A 16,750-nucleotide genomic window follows, 5' to 3' on the forward strand; every position below is an offset into this window, starting at 1 on the left:
TTCTCATGTGAGGTGGTTTTTAACCAAGTTCAGTTCAATAAAGTATCCTCAGGTAGTTCTTAGTAACTACTTGCTTGGGGTCACGCCACCACTTGTCACTCGCTCAGGTTGGGATGTCGTGAACCCACCTTAATCTCCCACATCTCCTCTTCCTTCCAACCGCATACGTCGGAAGGTTTTCTCAGGCTTCTCTTGTCGGATGCCATGCATCCACGTTTCTTTCAGCATTCCTCTCCCAGCTGATTCGAAAACTCACGGGATCTTTCTCTCTCTCACTAGGTTTCCGCCTCCACGTTTAATGACTCTGCCGTGGGAACTCCCTGGCGTGGTGTCAAAGCCCTTTTCTGTTTGATTCATACTCTGTATTCTTCTAGTGGTGTTCTTGGTCTCAGTACCACATAAATGTTCCATAGTGTTTGGCTGACAATAACAGATTATAGTTTGTTCTTCATATCGTCTTTCACTAGATGGTTATGAAGGTGGGTTATTGATACACTGCTTAGGGAGTTCATTAGAACGGGAGTCCTTGTACCCAGAGGGGCAGTCTCTACCAGTGAGGTGGCCCTTTCTACCCATAGGGAGGGTATTGCATAGCAGTCTCACCTCCCTAGCTTCACAAGCAAAGGCTCCCCGCAGGAAGAAGTCACAGAATCGTCACAGTTCATTAGATTTCCATTGGCTATATGATATCTCACTGTCCGATTGTGTATATTTAACTTTACTTAATAAATACAGTTATACAAATCACATTGCAAAAAAGAAAACCTGAAGCTGCGCAATTCTAACTATTCTTTCTGCACCAGATTCAACTTTTCTCTTAACTGGGGGAAACCCTCTACTAAATGGCATGCTTAAGAATATGTTGTTGCCCTAAAGCCATCTTGCATTCTCTTTCTCGCCGGGTTAGTCAAATTAAGAACTTCTATTTCACCATTGCTTTACCAACACCAGTTGCCTCAGTTGGAGACGTAGAATCAAGTAAAGTGGGGCATTTTTGTTGCAAAGGCCTTTCAGATAAAGTAACCAATTTATTGGTCTGGCAAATAACCACTTGGCAGCCCACAGTTGACTGGGATTAAGTCCATGGCTCATTTGGAAGTCTCTTTAGTCAAGAAATCCTTAACCTTTAAGCAGGCTTTCTCTTCAATATATTTATGGCTGGCACCTTTTACAGGTTAGGAAGGAATTAAAGCTACAGTTTATGCCTCTATACTTGGCTACCTCTTAAATGAGACCTTATTTATTGTTATGCGATGTTAATATTTGTATGGAGTTGATTTTCTCCTTGAATTCTACAGTATGATAAAATGTGAAGTACAATTTTGCATGTATTGTACAGTGCTTTGTTAACCAGTCATTCCTACTGCATTAGGTAGTGTAAATAAATGGCCACATACATCTTAGATATGGGAAACAGTTTTGTTATTAAAGTAACCATCTTTTGTCCATGGTATTTATTAAGGAAATCTTCCAAGCAATGGCATCCAGAGATCTCCTGGGCATCCAGCCTGAGCGTTCGCAGCCAAAGCCAAAAGCAGCAAGGTGTTACTCCCTGCCTGGGAATGCAAGGGCCTAGGGCCAGGCACCTTGCACAGCACAGGGTTTCCTAGCCAAGTGCTCTTCTCCAGACAAGCACATACTCATTCCTTCTCCTCACTGTCAGCGACCTTCTCCTCACTATCGGATTTACCACCAAACACCCCAGTTGAGCTGGCACATCCACCAGGCTGCCATTTCCTTCTGTTCTCCATCTGAATTCTTTGAATCACAAAGGATGAAGAAGCTGGCCGTCCTGACGTACTCCTACCTCCCTATTCATGCTTTCATTTTTCTCTGACATCTTCCCAGCCTCTGTCAAAGTGGATGCCATCCATCATTGACATATAATGAGAAACACATTTCAGACCCCATCCCCACCCACCAAAGACCCAGCTCTCTGACCCCTTTCTATTGGGAATTAACAAATGTAATCTTCAACTGGATCCGTTCATACATGAAGGTCAACAGCCTCAGGGAACCCCACCAGCAGGCAATCTACGAAGAAATACTTTAGCCACATCTCTAACTCCCTCAGTACAGCTCACCGCCACCATCTATCATACTTCTTCTTGATCTATCTTTGACACAAATAATCACCCCTCCCTCCTAAAGACTTAAATGCATGCTTTAACTGCACCATCCTCACTCTTTCTCCAGTTCCTGGAGCACTGGGACCTCCTCCGCTACTACCTTTCTGGTAGGGATCCAGAAAGGGTCTTTCTTTAGTGACCACCTTTTCATAGACTGCACCCCCTCTCTCAGAAAACCTGCCTCCTCCCTTTGGATTCTTGTATCCTCTATTTTCAGATGATCCTCAAGTCTTTTTCACCTCCTCGCTTTTTGGCTGCCCCTCCACATTACCAACTCCCTATATGCTATCTGTTGTCATGCCATGTTTGTAAGCAATTGCCTCCTTCCAGCAGTGCATCAGCATGGTGCTTCTATCCCCGCCAGCGTCTCTGTGCTCTCCAGGATGGAGTGTGCAGAGATCATGCACGGCCAAAGGTGAAGGCTATGGGCCCTGCCATATTGAGTCCAGTGCGCAAGTACATTAAACCGCAGTCTGCACTTTGTGCCTGTGGCAGGCTTTTCCATGTAGCTATAGCAAACCAGAGACAATCTCGTTAAGATTTACCTTACTGTATGTATTGGAGATTTGCTGCCATCACCTTGTGCCTCAGCACTTGTGCATTTGCTTGCTCTGTTTTCCTTGTCTGCCCTTTCCAGTCTCCCATCCTGTGGAGTTCCTCAGTCTTTGTTTGCTTGATCGGGACCTGTTTGGTGCCATGCTTATGTTCACTCTCATTCATTGTGTCTATATACCTTTCTTGTGCCCGGTCTGCCACTCCTTGCACCCTGCTGGTCGCTGTTGTCCTTCCCTTTCCTCTTGGCATGCTGCCTGTCCGAGTCCTGCTCTCTGGTCCATCCTTGCGGCCTTTGACACATTTGTTGGAACCATCTTCAGAAGACCTGCAGCCACCCCTACAGTGCTCTGCACTTTTCCTGCACCAGAAAAATCCAGCGTGCCGCCACATATGCACAGCATTACTAGATCACTGATGTGTCGTGGCCAGGTCTACATATTAGGTTGTCACTTTTAGGCTTAGATAATGGACTTAGTGGAGAAATCGAGATGGTCATCAACCTGGAAAGAAAGGGTGCAGTGCTAGCGTGATGTGCAGCCAAACCGATTGGGGCACCTAACCCCCCGAGTCTGATCTGGAAATGCAAGCTCTCCAAGAACTACGGGACACATTTCTAGCTTTTCACCTGGAAGTGGCGCACTGAAGTCGAAGAAAGCAGCATTTAAAGGTGCTGTGTTCAGGAAGCAGTGGCTACTTTAACTGAAAGTGCAGTGCGTCAATCCAGTTCCATGAAATTCTGCAAACATTGTTTTCCATCCTGTGCATTTTTCTATTGACAAAGGTAAGATAGGGCACATCTTCAATAATGTGACCAAAAGCACCTTGCCCTCGGCAGGTCGTTATGTTCCAGCAATAACAGAAGGTGATGGAATCAGCTCTGTCTATACTGTTGTGGCAGTAGTCATTGAGCACATGCCCTGTGCACCCTGTGCCCCTACAGCCGTCTGTCTGGAAACAAATGGACCTGGTGTCAGGAAGAAAGGAAACAACAAGCCCAAGTGCCCAACCTTGCCTTCTGAAAATTGTCTCTCAGGATTTCCAGCTGATGCTTTCTATGGAGTTCTTTGCCCTCAAAGTGCTGGTGTATTATGGCTAAGACAAGAAGTACTTCAAGATGACTGCTCTAATCAATTCCTGGACTTTGGGGAATTCTGTTCCTGTACCCTTTGTATTGAGTAACAAGCTGCTCACCTGAATGAAGCCCGAAGCTATTCTCATTGAAGTCCTAGACAAGGCTCCTTTAGCCTCAGGTTGCATGTTATTCTATTGCATCGCTCCTTTTCATTAACACACACACCAAGGCTATTGCTTTTTTTTTTTTTAATTCTTTTTATTGCTTCCAATAACCAACAAAAAAGAAAAAGAGCAATGATTCAGTGGGTCATTTCCCAAGATATCTTATTTCCTGGTTTTACTGGGGTTACCATGGCTAATCCGACCTAACCCATACATAACGTGGCCAACCCAAGCACCACCGTTTTCTTCCAAATTACTAATTTGTTGAAATCCTCTTCAGAGTACCTGCGGCACCCAGTACAGTGCTCTGCACTGTCCTTGCACCATGAAAATCTGTGGTGCTGCCACGTGATGTGGTGAACTGGCACCGGGTCTGCACAGCGTTACTATATAATTGTGAAGGAAAATGCTGGTAAAAATTGAAAAAGGTGAGGCACATGAACATGGGACGCTGGTTCCCAAGTACGATTGCACGCCGAGTAGTCGGTAATAGAATAATCTATAAGGGATCTTAGAAATGCAGATACTGCTTACCTTGTATTCTATCTAGTTCTCCATTGACCCAGGTCAGGGTCAGTCTTTTAATAGCACATTGATCGGGATTAGGAACACATCCCTTCAGCAAGGAGAAATGGAATGCCTGGTGTTCGTACATTGTAGCAGGAAGCTGGAGTTGACAGGCCACTAGTTAAAGGCACTTGATAATGTTGAAAGGGCTCAGATAATGTATGCCAATTTCTGAGGCAGGTTTCAAAGCTGGAGAGTCATGCAAGATCCCAGCTCTGTCTACTTAAATTGCACCGTCTTGATCCAGGGCCCTCAGGCCAATCTCCTCCTTTTTGCTAGACGCTTCCCATGCCTTATCAACTTCCTTTCTTCTCCTACTATCCCTACTTACCCCTCTTTGGCTGCTCTGCCGCCTCCTTCCTCTGCCACTCTCCGGCACCCTCTGCTGCGTCTTTGGCCACTCTGTTGCCTCCTTCCACCGCCACCTCTCTGGCACTCTATTCTTCCTCTCTGGCTACCCTGCCATCTCTTCCTTCCTCCTCTGCCCAGCATCGTGCACCTCCTACACTTCTGCAGGGCGTACCTCTGGCCTGTCCCCCTTCCATTGAAGTCCTTCAAAGGTGGCAACCTGTTCCACATCGCTACTCTGAACTCTCGCTCCGCTGTCAAACATTCCTCTGACATCTGCTGTCTCCTGGAAGAGCTTGATTTGGATGTACTCGGTCTGACCGAGACTTGGTTCACGGCCAGCTCTGTCACGAATTTTGACACCCTCATTTCCGATAGCTACAAGATCCTCTCCGAACCCAGAACCAACCGTCCTGGTGGGGGTGTAGCCTTGATTTTCCTGGAGTTGATCCCTGCTTCTGTCATTCCAACGCAGGACTAATCCTCCTTTGAATGCGCAGGCTCTCTATCTCTCATGGCCTCTCTCTCAATGTGGACACCATCTACAGGCCGCCACGTGGGCTGACCTCTCTTCCTCCCTCCTTTCCTCTAGCTCTCAACTTCTCCTCCTTGGAGACCTGAACATCCACCAGGATCACAACCTATGCGACTCTCTCTCTATATATTCTTCCCTCTAGCTTGACTCTTTCTGCAGGGCACCCCATGGATGTTCTGATCCCTTCAGACCTCCCCCTCTCTAACGCTCTCTCTTCTCCTCTCTCTTGGAGCGACCACTTCTCCTTTCCTCCCACCTTTCTTTCTCTACCCCTCAGGTCAAGCCGACCCCATCAATGCCACCTACCTTCTCGGTCATCCGGACCATGATGCGTGTGTCAGTTGAGGCTTTTGACGCTACTTTCTCTCCTCCTTCTACACCTTTGGCAGACTCACCCTCTGACACAGCCCTCTCTACCCTTCATCTCTCTATCTCTAATACTCTTAACGTCCTTGCCCCTGTCATGAGGATCCGTTTGAAGCCCACATCCAAGTGCAACTTTTGGTACAATTCTGACCTCGCCCCCTTAAACGAAAGTGTAGGGTGGCTGAGAGGAAGTGGAGGGCATTAGGCGCACCCCCTGACAAACTGGCCTGCTGCCTGCTCCAAAAGCACTACAGACTCTCCGTCCTGTCTAAGAAGAGAGCCTAAATCCAAGCTACTGTCTCTGCAGCATCTAACAACTTTGCCAAACTTTTCAATATCTGCAAGGAGCTGGCCAATCCTGTTAACAGTCTCTACCTCCCCTGTTCTCTCCCAGCCCTTCTGCACAGCCCTGGCTTCTAATTTCACCACTAAAACTCAGGACATCCTGTCCACTCTCTCTTCCTCTACCTCCTCTTCCTTCTCCTTTACCACCCATAGCCCGTCTTCAGCCATTTCTCCTCTTTTCTCCTCCGTTCCCCTGTCACCACTGACAATGTTTCGAGACAAGTCCGATTTATCAAAGTCTCGTCCAAGCAGGTTCTCCCATGTTCATCCAGAACCATCAAGGACCACATTGACACCCTTGGCCTATCACTCCTTTGCCACTGGAACCTTCCCCTCCCCCTTAAGCACTCCTTTGTGCACCCCCTTCTAAAGAAGCCCTCTGACGGTCCTTCCTCTCCGGCAAACTATCGCCTGATCTCCATCACTCCTTTCTTGGGCAAACTCCTTGAAAAGCTGGCCATCTTCCACCTTAATCTGCATACTGAATCTGTTGGTTGTCTCCACAACCACCAGTCTGGCTTCAGAGATGCCAAAAGCACGGAAACTGCTCTCCTGAACACCCTGAAAGACTTGCTCTCTAACCTTGACTCTAATCTTCCTTCTGTCCCCATTCTCCTCGATCTATCCTCTGCTTTTTACACGGCCAACCATGCCATCCTGCTCAATCGCCTCTGCGACAACCTGGGTTTCACTGGTCAGGCTCTGGCCTGGTTGACCCGCTTTCTCATTGACCGACCAAAGGGGTCTTTCTTCTCTTGTATCACTCTCTCTACTTGTGGTGTTCCACAGGAGTCTAACCTCTCTCCCTGGCTTTTCAACCACTACCTGGCACCTCTTGCCCATCGCATCGCTAAATTCTGCTCTAAATTTCAGTGTTATGCAGATGACACCCAGCTCTCCTTCAGGCTCCCCTCAGCCACCTCTGCTCCTTCTCTCATATCAGACTGTGTGGCCACAATTCAGGAATGGTGTGCCGCCAATGATCTCTGCGTAAATGCCAGTAAGACTGAGATCCTCCTCATCAGGACATCTGCTCCCTCCTTTCGTCTCTCTCTCTCTCTCTGGCTGCCCACCCTGGGCCCTCTTCCTGCTCCTTCCTGTGAGGTTAAGAACCTTGGTGTCATCTTCGACTCCATCCTCTTCTTCTCTCCTCACATCTCCAACGTCTCTAAGAAGTCACATTATCAGTTGCACCTCCCCATGAGGGATTCTGCCTTTTCTCACTCTCCCCCAGAAGCTCACCGTCTCCTGAGCCCTGGTCCTCTCTAGGCTGGACTATTGCAACAGCCTCTTTTGAAATCTGCCTGTCTCTACTCTTCGACCGTTACAACCGATCCAGAACAAGACTATAAGACTTGTCCTTGGCCTCAAGCCAGGGATCATACCTCTCCAGCTCTGAAATCTCTTCACTGGCTCCCTGTGGCTCCAATGATCAAGTTCAAGACCCTTTGCATTGTCCACAAGGCTTTCTGGGTTCTGACACCGCACTACCCTCAACTTTCTCTTCCTAAACATCTTCCTTCTCGAGCTCTCTGCTCATCCACATCCAACTCTCTGAAGGTCAGACGCTTCTCCAAACAGAGAGTGGGGGGCAGAGCTCTTCCCTCGGCTGGGGCCTCCCTCTGGAACAGCCTCCCTGCCTCTCTCAAACTTGAGCAGAACCACCTCCGGTTCCGGAAGCTACTGAAGACCTTCCTTTTTGCTTCCACTTTCTGTTGCTCTCCCCTGCTGATGTCCCTGACTGCTCCACACACTGGTCTCCTGGCCACCCACCGAACTCTGGCCCAGGCTCCTGCATGTCCAATTGCCCTTGCACCGCCTCCGGCCTCCCCCAGCACTTAAGGGTCTGCATCTGCAACCCTACAGTCCCTTGTCTCTCTGCACGTATGAGCCACCCTCTGGCAGAACTTACTGAGTTACCTGCACTCTCATACCCCGGCACATCTCCCCTCCCTCTTCCCCACACCTGCGCGATCTGAATTGCACAAGGCATAGTAAGATTGTTGTTTGTCCTCCTTCTGTTTCCCCCTCCTTGTCTTGTTTTGCCTAGAAACACATGTGTACAGGCGCGTTATAAATGACTTATAATATCATATGTAAGCTCAGGTGTTCTTTTCTTTTCGGCTCGTCATTTCTAATGTACCTTAGTGGCCTTTAGGATGGGGGCTACTAGGCGATGGACTTCCTCTACCCTATAAATCTTTGTGTCAGCACTTGGCACAGAACTGGTTGAGGAGGAAGTCTTGGGCATTTGTCGAGCACCAACTTAAAAGCAAAACTTAGCAAATTGCACTGGATGTTGATGTGTTGCCTGATGCTGAACTCATGTAAAGCTTAAGTGATTATTTTTGCGCCCTCCAATGCCACAGTTTCCGCCTATATCCATTCCCCAGCCTTCTTACCTCATCCCCTAATGCTTTCAATCTGAAAGTTATTTTTGACCGTGCCCTGTAACTTCAGCACTTCATTGCCTCCACTGTTATGACTGTCAGGATAAGCCTCCAGAACAGTAATAAAATCTGTCCTTTTCTCACCTTTCACTCTACCAATACAAACAGTGACACAGTGGTCAATAGCAGACTACATTATTGCTCCATCCACCTCATGGGCCTCCTTAGTAGTCATTTGCTTTGCTCAGTAAGATATTGAGCTCTGCTACCCAAACCCACCACCACCTTCTGTTCAGTCTGAGTAATAGTCTAGCCACTGTGTTTTGGATCTGTTGTAGCTTTCTATGAGGTAGTCTGGCATGCCTAGACAAATGCTGTAGTTATAATTGATTTTTGAGAGAACCAAAGAAATGATGCCATGTTCTGTGTGGGAAAGTAAGTAAGGGGGGCTTATTTATCGGATTGAGCATAGATGAGAGAAACACATTTTTTGGCTATTTTGCTGGCTTGGGTTCCAGTGTGAGGCTGTTGTCCATTCATATGCCCAGATTCCTGATCACTGTGGATGTTCTACATCAGTTGCCTGTTTCCGTGTGCCGTAGTAGAGGTGTTTCAGGGGAGGCATGAGGCGCGACTACCATTGTTTATATTTTGTCTGGATTGAGTTTTAGATTGTTAGCCATCATCTAACTTGCTTGTGCGAGGCAGTTGCTGAGGCTGGGGCTGAGGTTTTCTTATACAGATCATTTTGTATATGATTTGACTATCATCCTCATAGTTGTAACAGTGAACGCATATATTTTTAGGTTTGGGTCTATTTGGCGTAAAACATTTGACCTAATCACATTTTATCGAATTTATTTGACCTTTTCTTTCGGTTTAAAATGCGGGGGGGAGACCCCGCCCAATTCCCCTCAACCTAATCTATACCCTTACCCAGCCCCATATATATATATATATATATATATATATATTTAATTAAATTTGACCAAAATAAAAGGTCAAAGAAATTCGATCAAATGTTTAGGTCAAATGTTTTTAAGGTCAATTATGCTAATACCAATTTGTATGATCTTCGTCAATGGAGCCATATAGATGTTGAAGCGGAGGGCTGAGAGGCTAGGTTCAAAGTAGGTCATTTCTGTCCTGTCTGTTAGGAAGAATCTTATCCATTGTAATAAGGCGCTAGGGAATCCAGTTTATTCAAGTAGTTTGATTAAGGTACTGTGGATTACTACAACGAAGACCCCTATGAGAGCTGAGCTGAGGTGAGGTTTTCATCCAGGGATATTTTGAGGTCATCCCAGATGGATACTGGTGCAGATTCAGTGCCTCTCGTAGGTCTAAAGCGTACTTGTGACTAGCCTAATATGTGATTAAATTCTACATGCTCCAAAATTTGGCTGGATGTGTAGCTTTGTAGAATTCTGTCTGGGTACAGTATTATTGAGCTAGGTCAGTAATTGGTGAGGTCATCTGGGTCTCCAGCTGTGCTTTGTAAAAGGGGTTTGTTGAAGGCAATCTTTAATGGTTTTGGTAAAATTCCTACATCCAGTGTGCTGTTCATTAGTTGGTGAAAATAGTGTGTCAGTTTTTATTCTGAGAATCTCTTTGTAGATCTCTGGGGGAGGGGAGGGGTCCATCGGAGAACCGGTTTTGTTGCTCAGTTTTCCCATGTTTTTAAGTCTGGTTCAGATAGTGGTTTAAATGTGTTAATCAGAAGGATTGTGGGGGTAGCTGCTGTACCCAGGAATGTAATTGTTGGATCTGTTCCACGCTGTTTCTTTGATTGCCTGCTGTATATTTGATACTTTATTTCTGAAGTGGTTGGTGATATCACCACACAGATTTCGAGTTGGGGATGGCGCTTTGCTACAAGATGCAGGAGTAGTGTGGACTGGCAGAATACCATAACATAAAAGCATAACCTGTCAGTATTGGCACTGTTTACATAATCAGGAATTCAATGCTACCATAGCGTTGACTATTCGAATTGTGTGTAATTTGAATTACTTGCCTTTTGTTCTTCGCCTGCCAAGCCATTACAAAAGGGGAAGACCATATGCAAATCAGGCTTGGCCCCCCTCCAAAAGGGCAGTCCAGCACAAGCTGCTTGGACACATCCGTTCTGCATAGACCACAAGCATCCCCAGATATGTTTCGGCAAAGAACAATGGTCTAGAGGGTTGCCCACAGCATTGGATCAACACATCAGGAGGGTTTAAACTAAAAGGACATTAATTTGAAATAACTATACCAGTGTAGAAGAAGCACTGAATTGGAACTATTTAAACTGTGAAGTAACAGTTTCTACTTGAATATAAACTTTTGCAAATCAAAACTGTGAAGTAACAGTGCCTATTTGAATGCATAACTCATTGGATTGTTTGGCAACATACTAGACGCAACCTTTTCTTTTAAGAATACATGAATCACAACTGCATGAAATTTTGACCATAATTGAGCACGAAATTTGGGATAAGTCAAAACACTGTGATGTAACAGTTTTTGTCTAGTGTGTATCTTCAATTGAATTGATCATTTCCTGGTAGGAACAAAAATAAAGGCTAAGACAAAAGACAATCTATTTGGCTCAACGTATGACTGAAGATTAGTTTTTGAAAACCATTTATTTCTTTACAGAGCGCGAATTTATTCCAAGGTCTAAAACAGTTAATAATACAGTCTTGTTTCCCTCTACAGTGTGAGGGTAATAGATCTTTAGTTTGCAGCTCTGTACTCAATTTATTTTTCAGTGAGGAGCGCCGGAATCAGCCAAAGACTGTTTCACTTGCAAAATTGCCCACAGCAATGCCAGAGGTTAAGATGATTTCTAAACCTTCCAGCTATCACCTCTTTTGTTTTGCTGTAGTCACCCCAAGTGGGGTGTGTATACCCAGATGTGGGTCCTGTGCCTGCTGGGACTAGAGACCCAAGTTACTATTACGGATGAGGCCCAACGAGGCTGAAACATGTTTGGAGATTCCTGTGGTCTCGTGCAGAAGGGGATGTGACCAAGCAGTTCGGGCTGGACTGCCCCATTTGGGGTGGGACCAAGCCTGATTGGCAGATGGTCTTTCCCCTTCTGTAACGGCTTGGCAGGCAAAGAACGATAGTCTGGAGGGTTGCCCACAGTAATGCCAGAGGTTAAGATTAATTCTAAACCTTCCAGCCATCACCTCTTTTGTTTTGCTGGAGGGACTTTTCATGGCTTGCAGTGGTCTGAATGATTTGCACTGGCTTAAGCCTCCTCCATGGGCTTGTGAGTGAGAAAGAGTGAGCAGTGCCTCCCAATGTAAAAGCTTACATTTACTAGATTTAGTCTCAGTAGTTGGACGGTGTCTAAAGTAGTTCAGTGGGAAGATGTATTTTGCAGTGATGCGAAATTAATATTGTAGACTGTCAGATGTCGGTGCACTATGAAATATAGAATGACTTGATGCAAAGGGAAAGATTTGTGTGAACTGAGATGGTTAAGAACCCTTGGATGTAGTAGGCACGTTAGTCGAGACTGCCGTGAGCTCTATTTATCTTCATCCTTGAGAGCTGTCTGACTTAGGTTGATAAAGTTATGCATAAAATATCGCTGCCCTAAAACACAGTCAATTTTATGGAGTAAAATGCATGTGTTTGAACTAATTTACTCACCCACAAAGCATTGTGCAGTGGCTCTGAACTGGAGGTGAACTTCAAGTGACGGCTACTGGGTGGCGCTGTGGCATGTGTGACTTTGCTGAAATGTCCTCTTCTACTCTTTTTTTTTTACGTTTGTTTAAACTCACCATAACATTGATGGTGTTACAAAAATAGAACACATTCAGCTGCACAGGTCATGACTATTTGTACAAGTCTTGATAAATGTCCCTAGCACCAGGTTTGAAAATCTGTACCAAACTGGGTTTGAAGCCAAAACTCATTTTTTTCGCCACACTACACAACTTGGAAAGGAGCATTACACGCGTGAATGTGAATAAGCAGGCAATACAGATCACATTGAGGAAGCCGAGTTACAGATACAACTTACACTCCTGAAGGTTGAAATCATTGGGTGCCTTTGCAGACCACAGTCTCATGGTATTTACAGTGTTGTTTTTGTAGCCTGGAACAGGGGTGTCGTAGGGCAGGGCGAGAACAATCTGTGAAGGAAGGCAAAAGGCATATTAGTAACTGAAATTAAAACATGACAGTTTTCCCCAAAAATGTAGCGATAATTCGAGTGCAACACAAAACAAAATGTGTTTGCTAATTAAGGTGTGTATTTGATTGTAGATGTTGTGGGCCTCAACAAAGACATGCTTACCACTAAGGTCTTTTGGCGACACCACAGACCCTGAGGTGAATACTACTCTATTGTTGATAATTACTGCAGGTCCCAAGGGATAAGCAATAGAGTTGTTTAGTTTGGTCATGGGACACCCATAGACTACATGTCTACCCCCATGATATAATACCTGGCCTCCTGACACACTCGTGATCTTTGCTCAGGCATTCCCTCAAACAAAGGCGCAACAACCAGGGGGGTTAAGGGTGTCCTGACCCCCTCAAAATGTGATATATGCCCTTTAGTCTTCCCCAAATTCTCCTCCAACCCTTTATTTTCTCCATGGCGCTGCATTTTAAAAGCTGTGAAAGCACCTCCGCTGGGCAAGCCTCACACACATCAGTGATGCTGTGCAAATGATTGCATATGTCTTATAGTTTGCAGACATTTTACTGTTAGAATGAGTGTTATGACAATTAAATGAGCACGCAGCCCACTGTGCATTACGTGCTCAGAAGGATTTTAGCTTAACTCACTATCACAGACATATTTCTCAAATACAAACATCCGTGTCCATGATTATGCTCTGCTTTTATGAACAGTAGCCATCTGAGTGGACATTTGTTGGGAGGCAGGAGGGGAAATACGTTCCCTCTTCCTTCCTCCTGCTCTGCCTGCACAATCACCTCATTTTATGCCTGCATGAGATTTTCATCTAGGTGTAAAACGAATGGATTCCATAGTACCCCATTCTTAATGCCTTCTACAAAGGGTAATCATTTGCAGGCAGATTTTACATTGAGCCTCATTTTATAATAGGTGGAGGGGGAACAACAACAAGGCCTCCATTTCCCGCTCTGCCCCATTTTACAGCAGTGATGAGACAGAGGAGGGGCACTGAGTGGAGATAAGATCTCTGCTGTGAAGTCCTCCTCTGTTTCATCGGTGTGCCACTTTTTACGCCGGCCTGAGAATTTCATGCAGGCATACACTGAATGGATAACTTTGGAATAGAAATCCATTAGTAAAAACAGCCTGCAAAGCGTATTTGCATGCAGTATTTACTTTTACAAGCAACAGAGTGGCAAATGGAACGAGTATAAGCCAGTTTGCCTCACTTGTACTCATCCACTCTGCATTGCAGACCTGTAAAAGTGCATGCAGTGGACCCCACAGCACATAGGTGCTAACCTTGGTGGTCCCCTGCATGTATTTTATATGATGCCTCCGATTGTTCACAAAAGGAAGCGTAAAATGAAAGAGTAAAGGGGATTGACTCTCTGCTTTTGCACTCCATTTTTAAAAGTGGACAACTCCTTGGAGCGGATCTACCAACATTAAGTGTTAATGTTTGAGGTCCCTCGCATGCTATTACTAATGTTAACAACATGAGCCTGACTAGTTGAATTGTTTATATACTGAGTGATTGAGTGTATTTAAAGGCAGCAATATTTATTTAGAGTATGCGGACTGCCTGCAATCTACACCATCTGAAACCATGCAGTGACACGAAATATGTTTGCAGGGTCTCATGACTTAACGTTTGGGGCATGTGTTCCCCACGTTTAGGCCATGCTGATGACTAGCCTTTAACGCCATTTTTCTGTAATATGCTCCATTTCAGCACATTATTTTTAAAACTGTCTTGTGGGGAGCAGCTCCTAGACCCCCCCCCCCCCAGGAGAGTCTGCATATATTATTTAGGGCTCCCAAAGTGCGCTCTGTCACTCATGCTAATTTGTGGTAGATGTTAATGCCCCTCCACTCAAAATATTCACCTGAAAGCACTGACCTGGAATCGTTTACAAATCTAGTGCACCCTCAACGGCTGCCTGCTCCCCTTGCACCAAAAGATACATTTGCCACTGGCATGTATATAATCTGGTTACTGGTTCTGCACATTATGGCTGGTACACTTGGGCACCAGTGGTCAGGTTAACCCTTCAATCCCCCCCGAGCCAGCTCCCTTGTTTCTACTCCAGGTAAAATATGTAAGATTTGATTACAAAACGCAATTACATCTTCCACCTAGTGCAACTCTCGGAGCGCCCTGCGGCAGGATGATCATTGGCGCATTGCACATGCGTGATTGACTAGTGGAATTTAAATATTACCTGCAGTCAGAGTGCAATCAGAGGTGGCTTTAACAGTCGGACAAGGCACAAATGCCTATTGTGGCCCTGTTCCTCTCTCCCCTCAAAGACGAATAGCCAGCGCTACAAAGGTCTTCCCAGTGAGGTCTTATTATTTTAATGTGTTTGGCAGCAGATTATTTACAACAGGAAGTGATTTGAGATAGGAAAAGGTAACTTACCATTGCTGTGGCACTTTTTAATTAAAATTATATAAGATTTTAATGAGCTATTTAAGTGTGATGGTTGGGTGATTAGTAATTTTGGGGTACAGAACAAGCGGTGTAAAACAATGGCCTTGACATGCATTTCAGTTCACTTTGTGTCTGTGTAAAAATTTTTGTAAGCTCTCATTAAGTTGCATGCTGGAACATGTAGGCTTCCATTCAGGATGGGGAAAATAAAGCTGCGATCATAAGGGGTCATTTTTCAAGTCTAGCGAAGTGGAAAAAGTGATGCTGAAAGATTTACCAACACTTTTAATGTGGTGGAGGATTGTGATTTAGCAGGTGAAGTTTGGGAGGAGAGGTGACTTAACACTTGTGCCTTACAGTTCCCCCCTGCTAAATCTGATTTGTTTTCCACCAGCATGTATTTTTATGCTGGTGGAAAACCAATGGATTCCTGTGAATACTGTGAATACTGCCAGACTTATACACCTGCAGGCAGTTTCCAAAAGAATTAATTGTAGATGGCTCCCACGATCGTTAATTGTGGGAAGGTTTTACACTTTTCCAGACATGTAATGGAAAAATGAAGCACAAAAGCACAAAGGCGATTTTGCCTGTGTTTTACTATTTATTTTTCCAGTACTTGGTGGAAATGATTAAGTGTGCATGGAGGGGCAACCATGTGCAAACAGGAGTGGGGCCTCCCCTACGTCCAATTCAGGATTAAAAACAAAATTAGTACTTTATTTTTCATTAACACGTTTCTAAAGTGATGTATACATCCAAGAGACCACGCAGGTGACAACAATGTGCAGTATACAAACCTTTAACATTACAATTCCAGGTTGATTTATCATGTCACTTGTGAATTTTTAAAGTAATATGTATACAATTGAGTATTATTTTATATATTCAAAACCAACCTTCACCACATATTTGTATCAACTTGAGCTGGGAAGATATGTGGTCAAACACCTAAATGAAAGGTTATGCTCAAATTCTGGATTTACCACTTGACCAAAGTGTATGATCATGGGCAAATCATTCAATGTCACTGTGCCTTACCTGGCAACATTTGGTGCCCCTAGAAGTGATTCAGTTTGCAGTAAAATCTATTCCAAAACCGCCTCACCCATGATTTAGTAGATGGGCAGTGCAGGTGTCGGGGGCTGCCAAGAAGACACACACACACACACATCTTTCTTTGCAAAATATAAGGCTGCATTTATTGAACCAAATTACGACATTCAACAGAAAATTAAAGCAAACACGTCAAACAAGAAGTCATCATGGACAATTGCATATTATAAACAGTATGTACCAGACAATGACATATAGGCCCCCTCCTCGCTGCCACGCCACACCTGGAGCTACGCCAGGAGGCCAGAAAACCCTCAACCTACACCATCTGCCTCCTGGACCTGCACCCCCTGCCCTGGCTCTCTCTCCTGCATGCTACTACTCCTTCACAACCTCAACTCAATTAAAATGTCCTATTCCTTGCTTCAGTATTCTGGAGGGGTTTCTGTGTTTCACAAAGAGATGGCAGGATGCTGGGAGCAGCCACAGCGTTCGGGGAGGCATTGTTGAGCAAACACCATCTGAGATTGAATAAGTACTGGGAGCTTCATTGCTCGGTCATCACGGACGAGGAGGAGGCATCATTCTCGTTTCTATGATCCAGGTCAAGAAGGCATGGTGGAGGAAGATGGGAGT

At 45.1% G+C, this 16,750-nt stretch overlaps 1 protein-coding gene across 1 annotated transcript in view; it reads right to left on the bottom strand.

Moving 5' to 3' along the window:
• LOC138467651 (glycogen phosphorylase, brain form) overlaps positions 1-16,750 on the bottom strand; it is a 760,591-nt gene that overhangs the window by 427,045 nt on the left and 316,796 nt on the right. Inside the window, exon 6 of the mRNA XM_069607828.1 lies at positions 12,496-12,607. Coding sequence (XP_069463929.1) covers positions 12,496-12,607 — 112 coding nt within the window. The remainder of the gene's footprint in view (positions 1-12,495; positions 12,608-16,750) is intronic.

Source organism: Ambystoma mexicanum, chromosome 4q, assembly GCF_040938575.1.
Source record: "Ambystoma mexicanum isolate Mex_15411 chromosome 4q, UKY_AmexF1_1, whole genome shotgun sequence".
Taxonomy (NCBI): Eukaryota; Metazoa; Chordata; class Amphibia; order Caudata; family Ambystomatidae; genus Ambystoma; species Ambystoma mexicanum.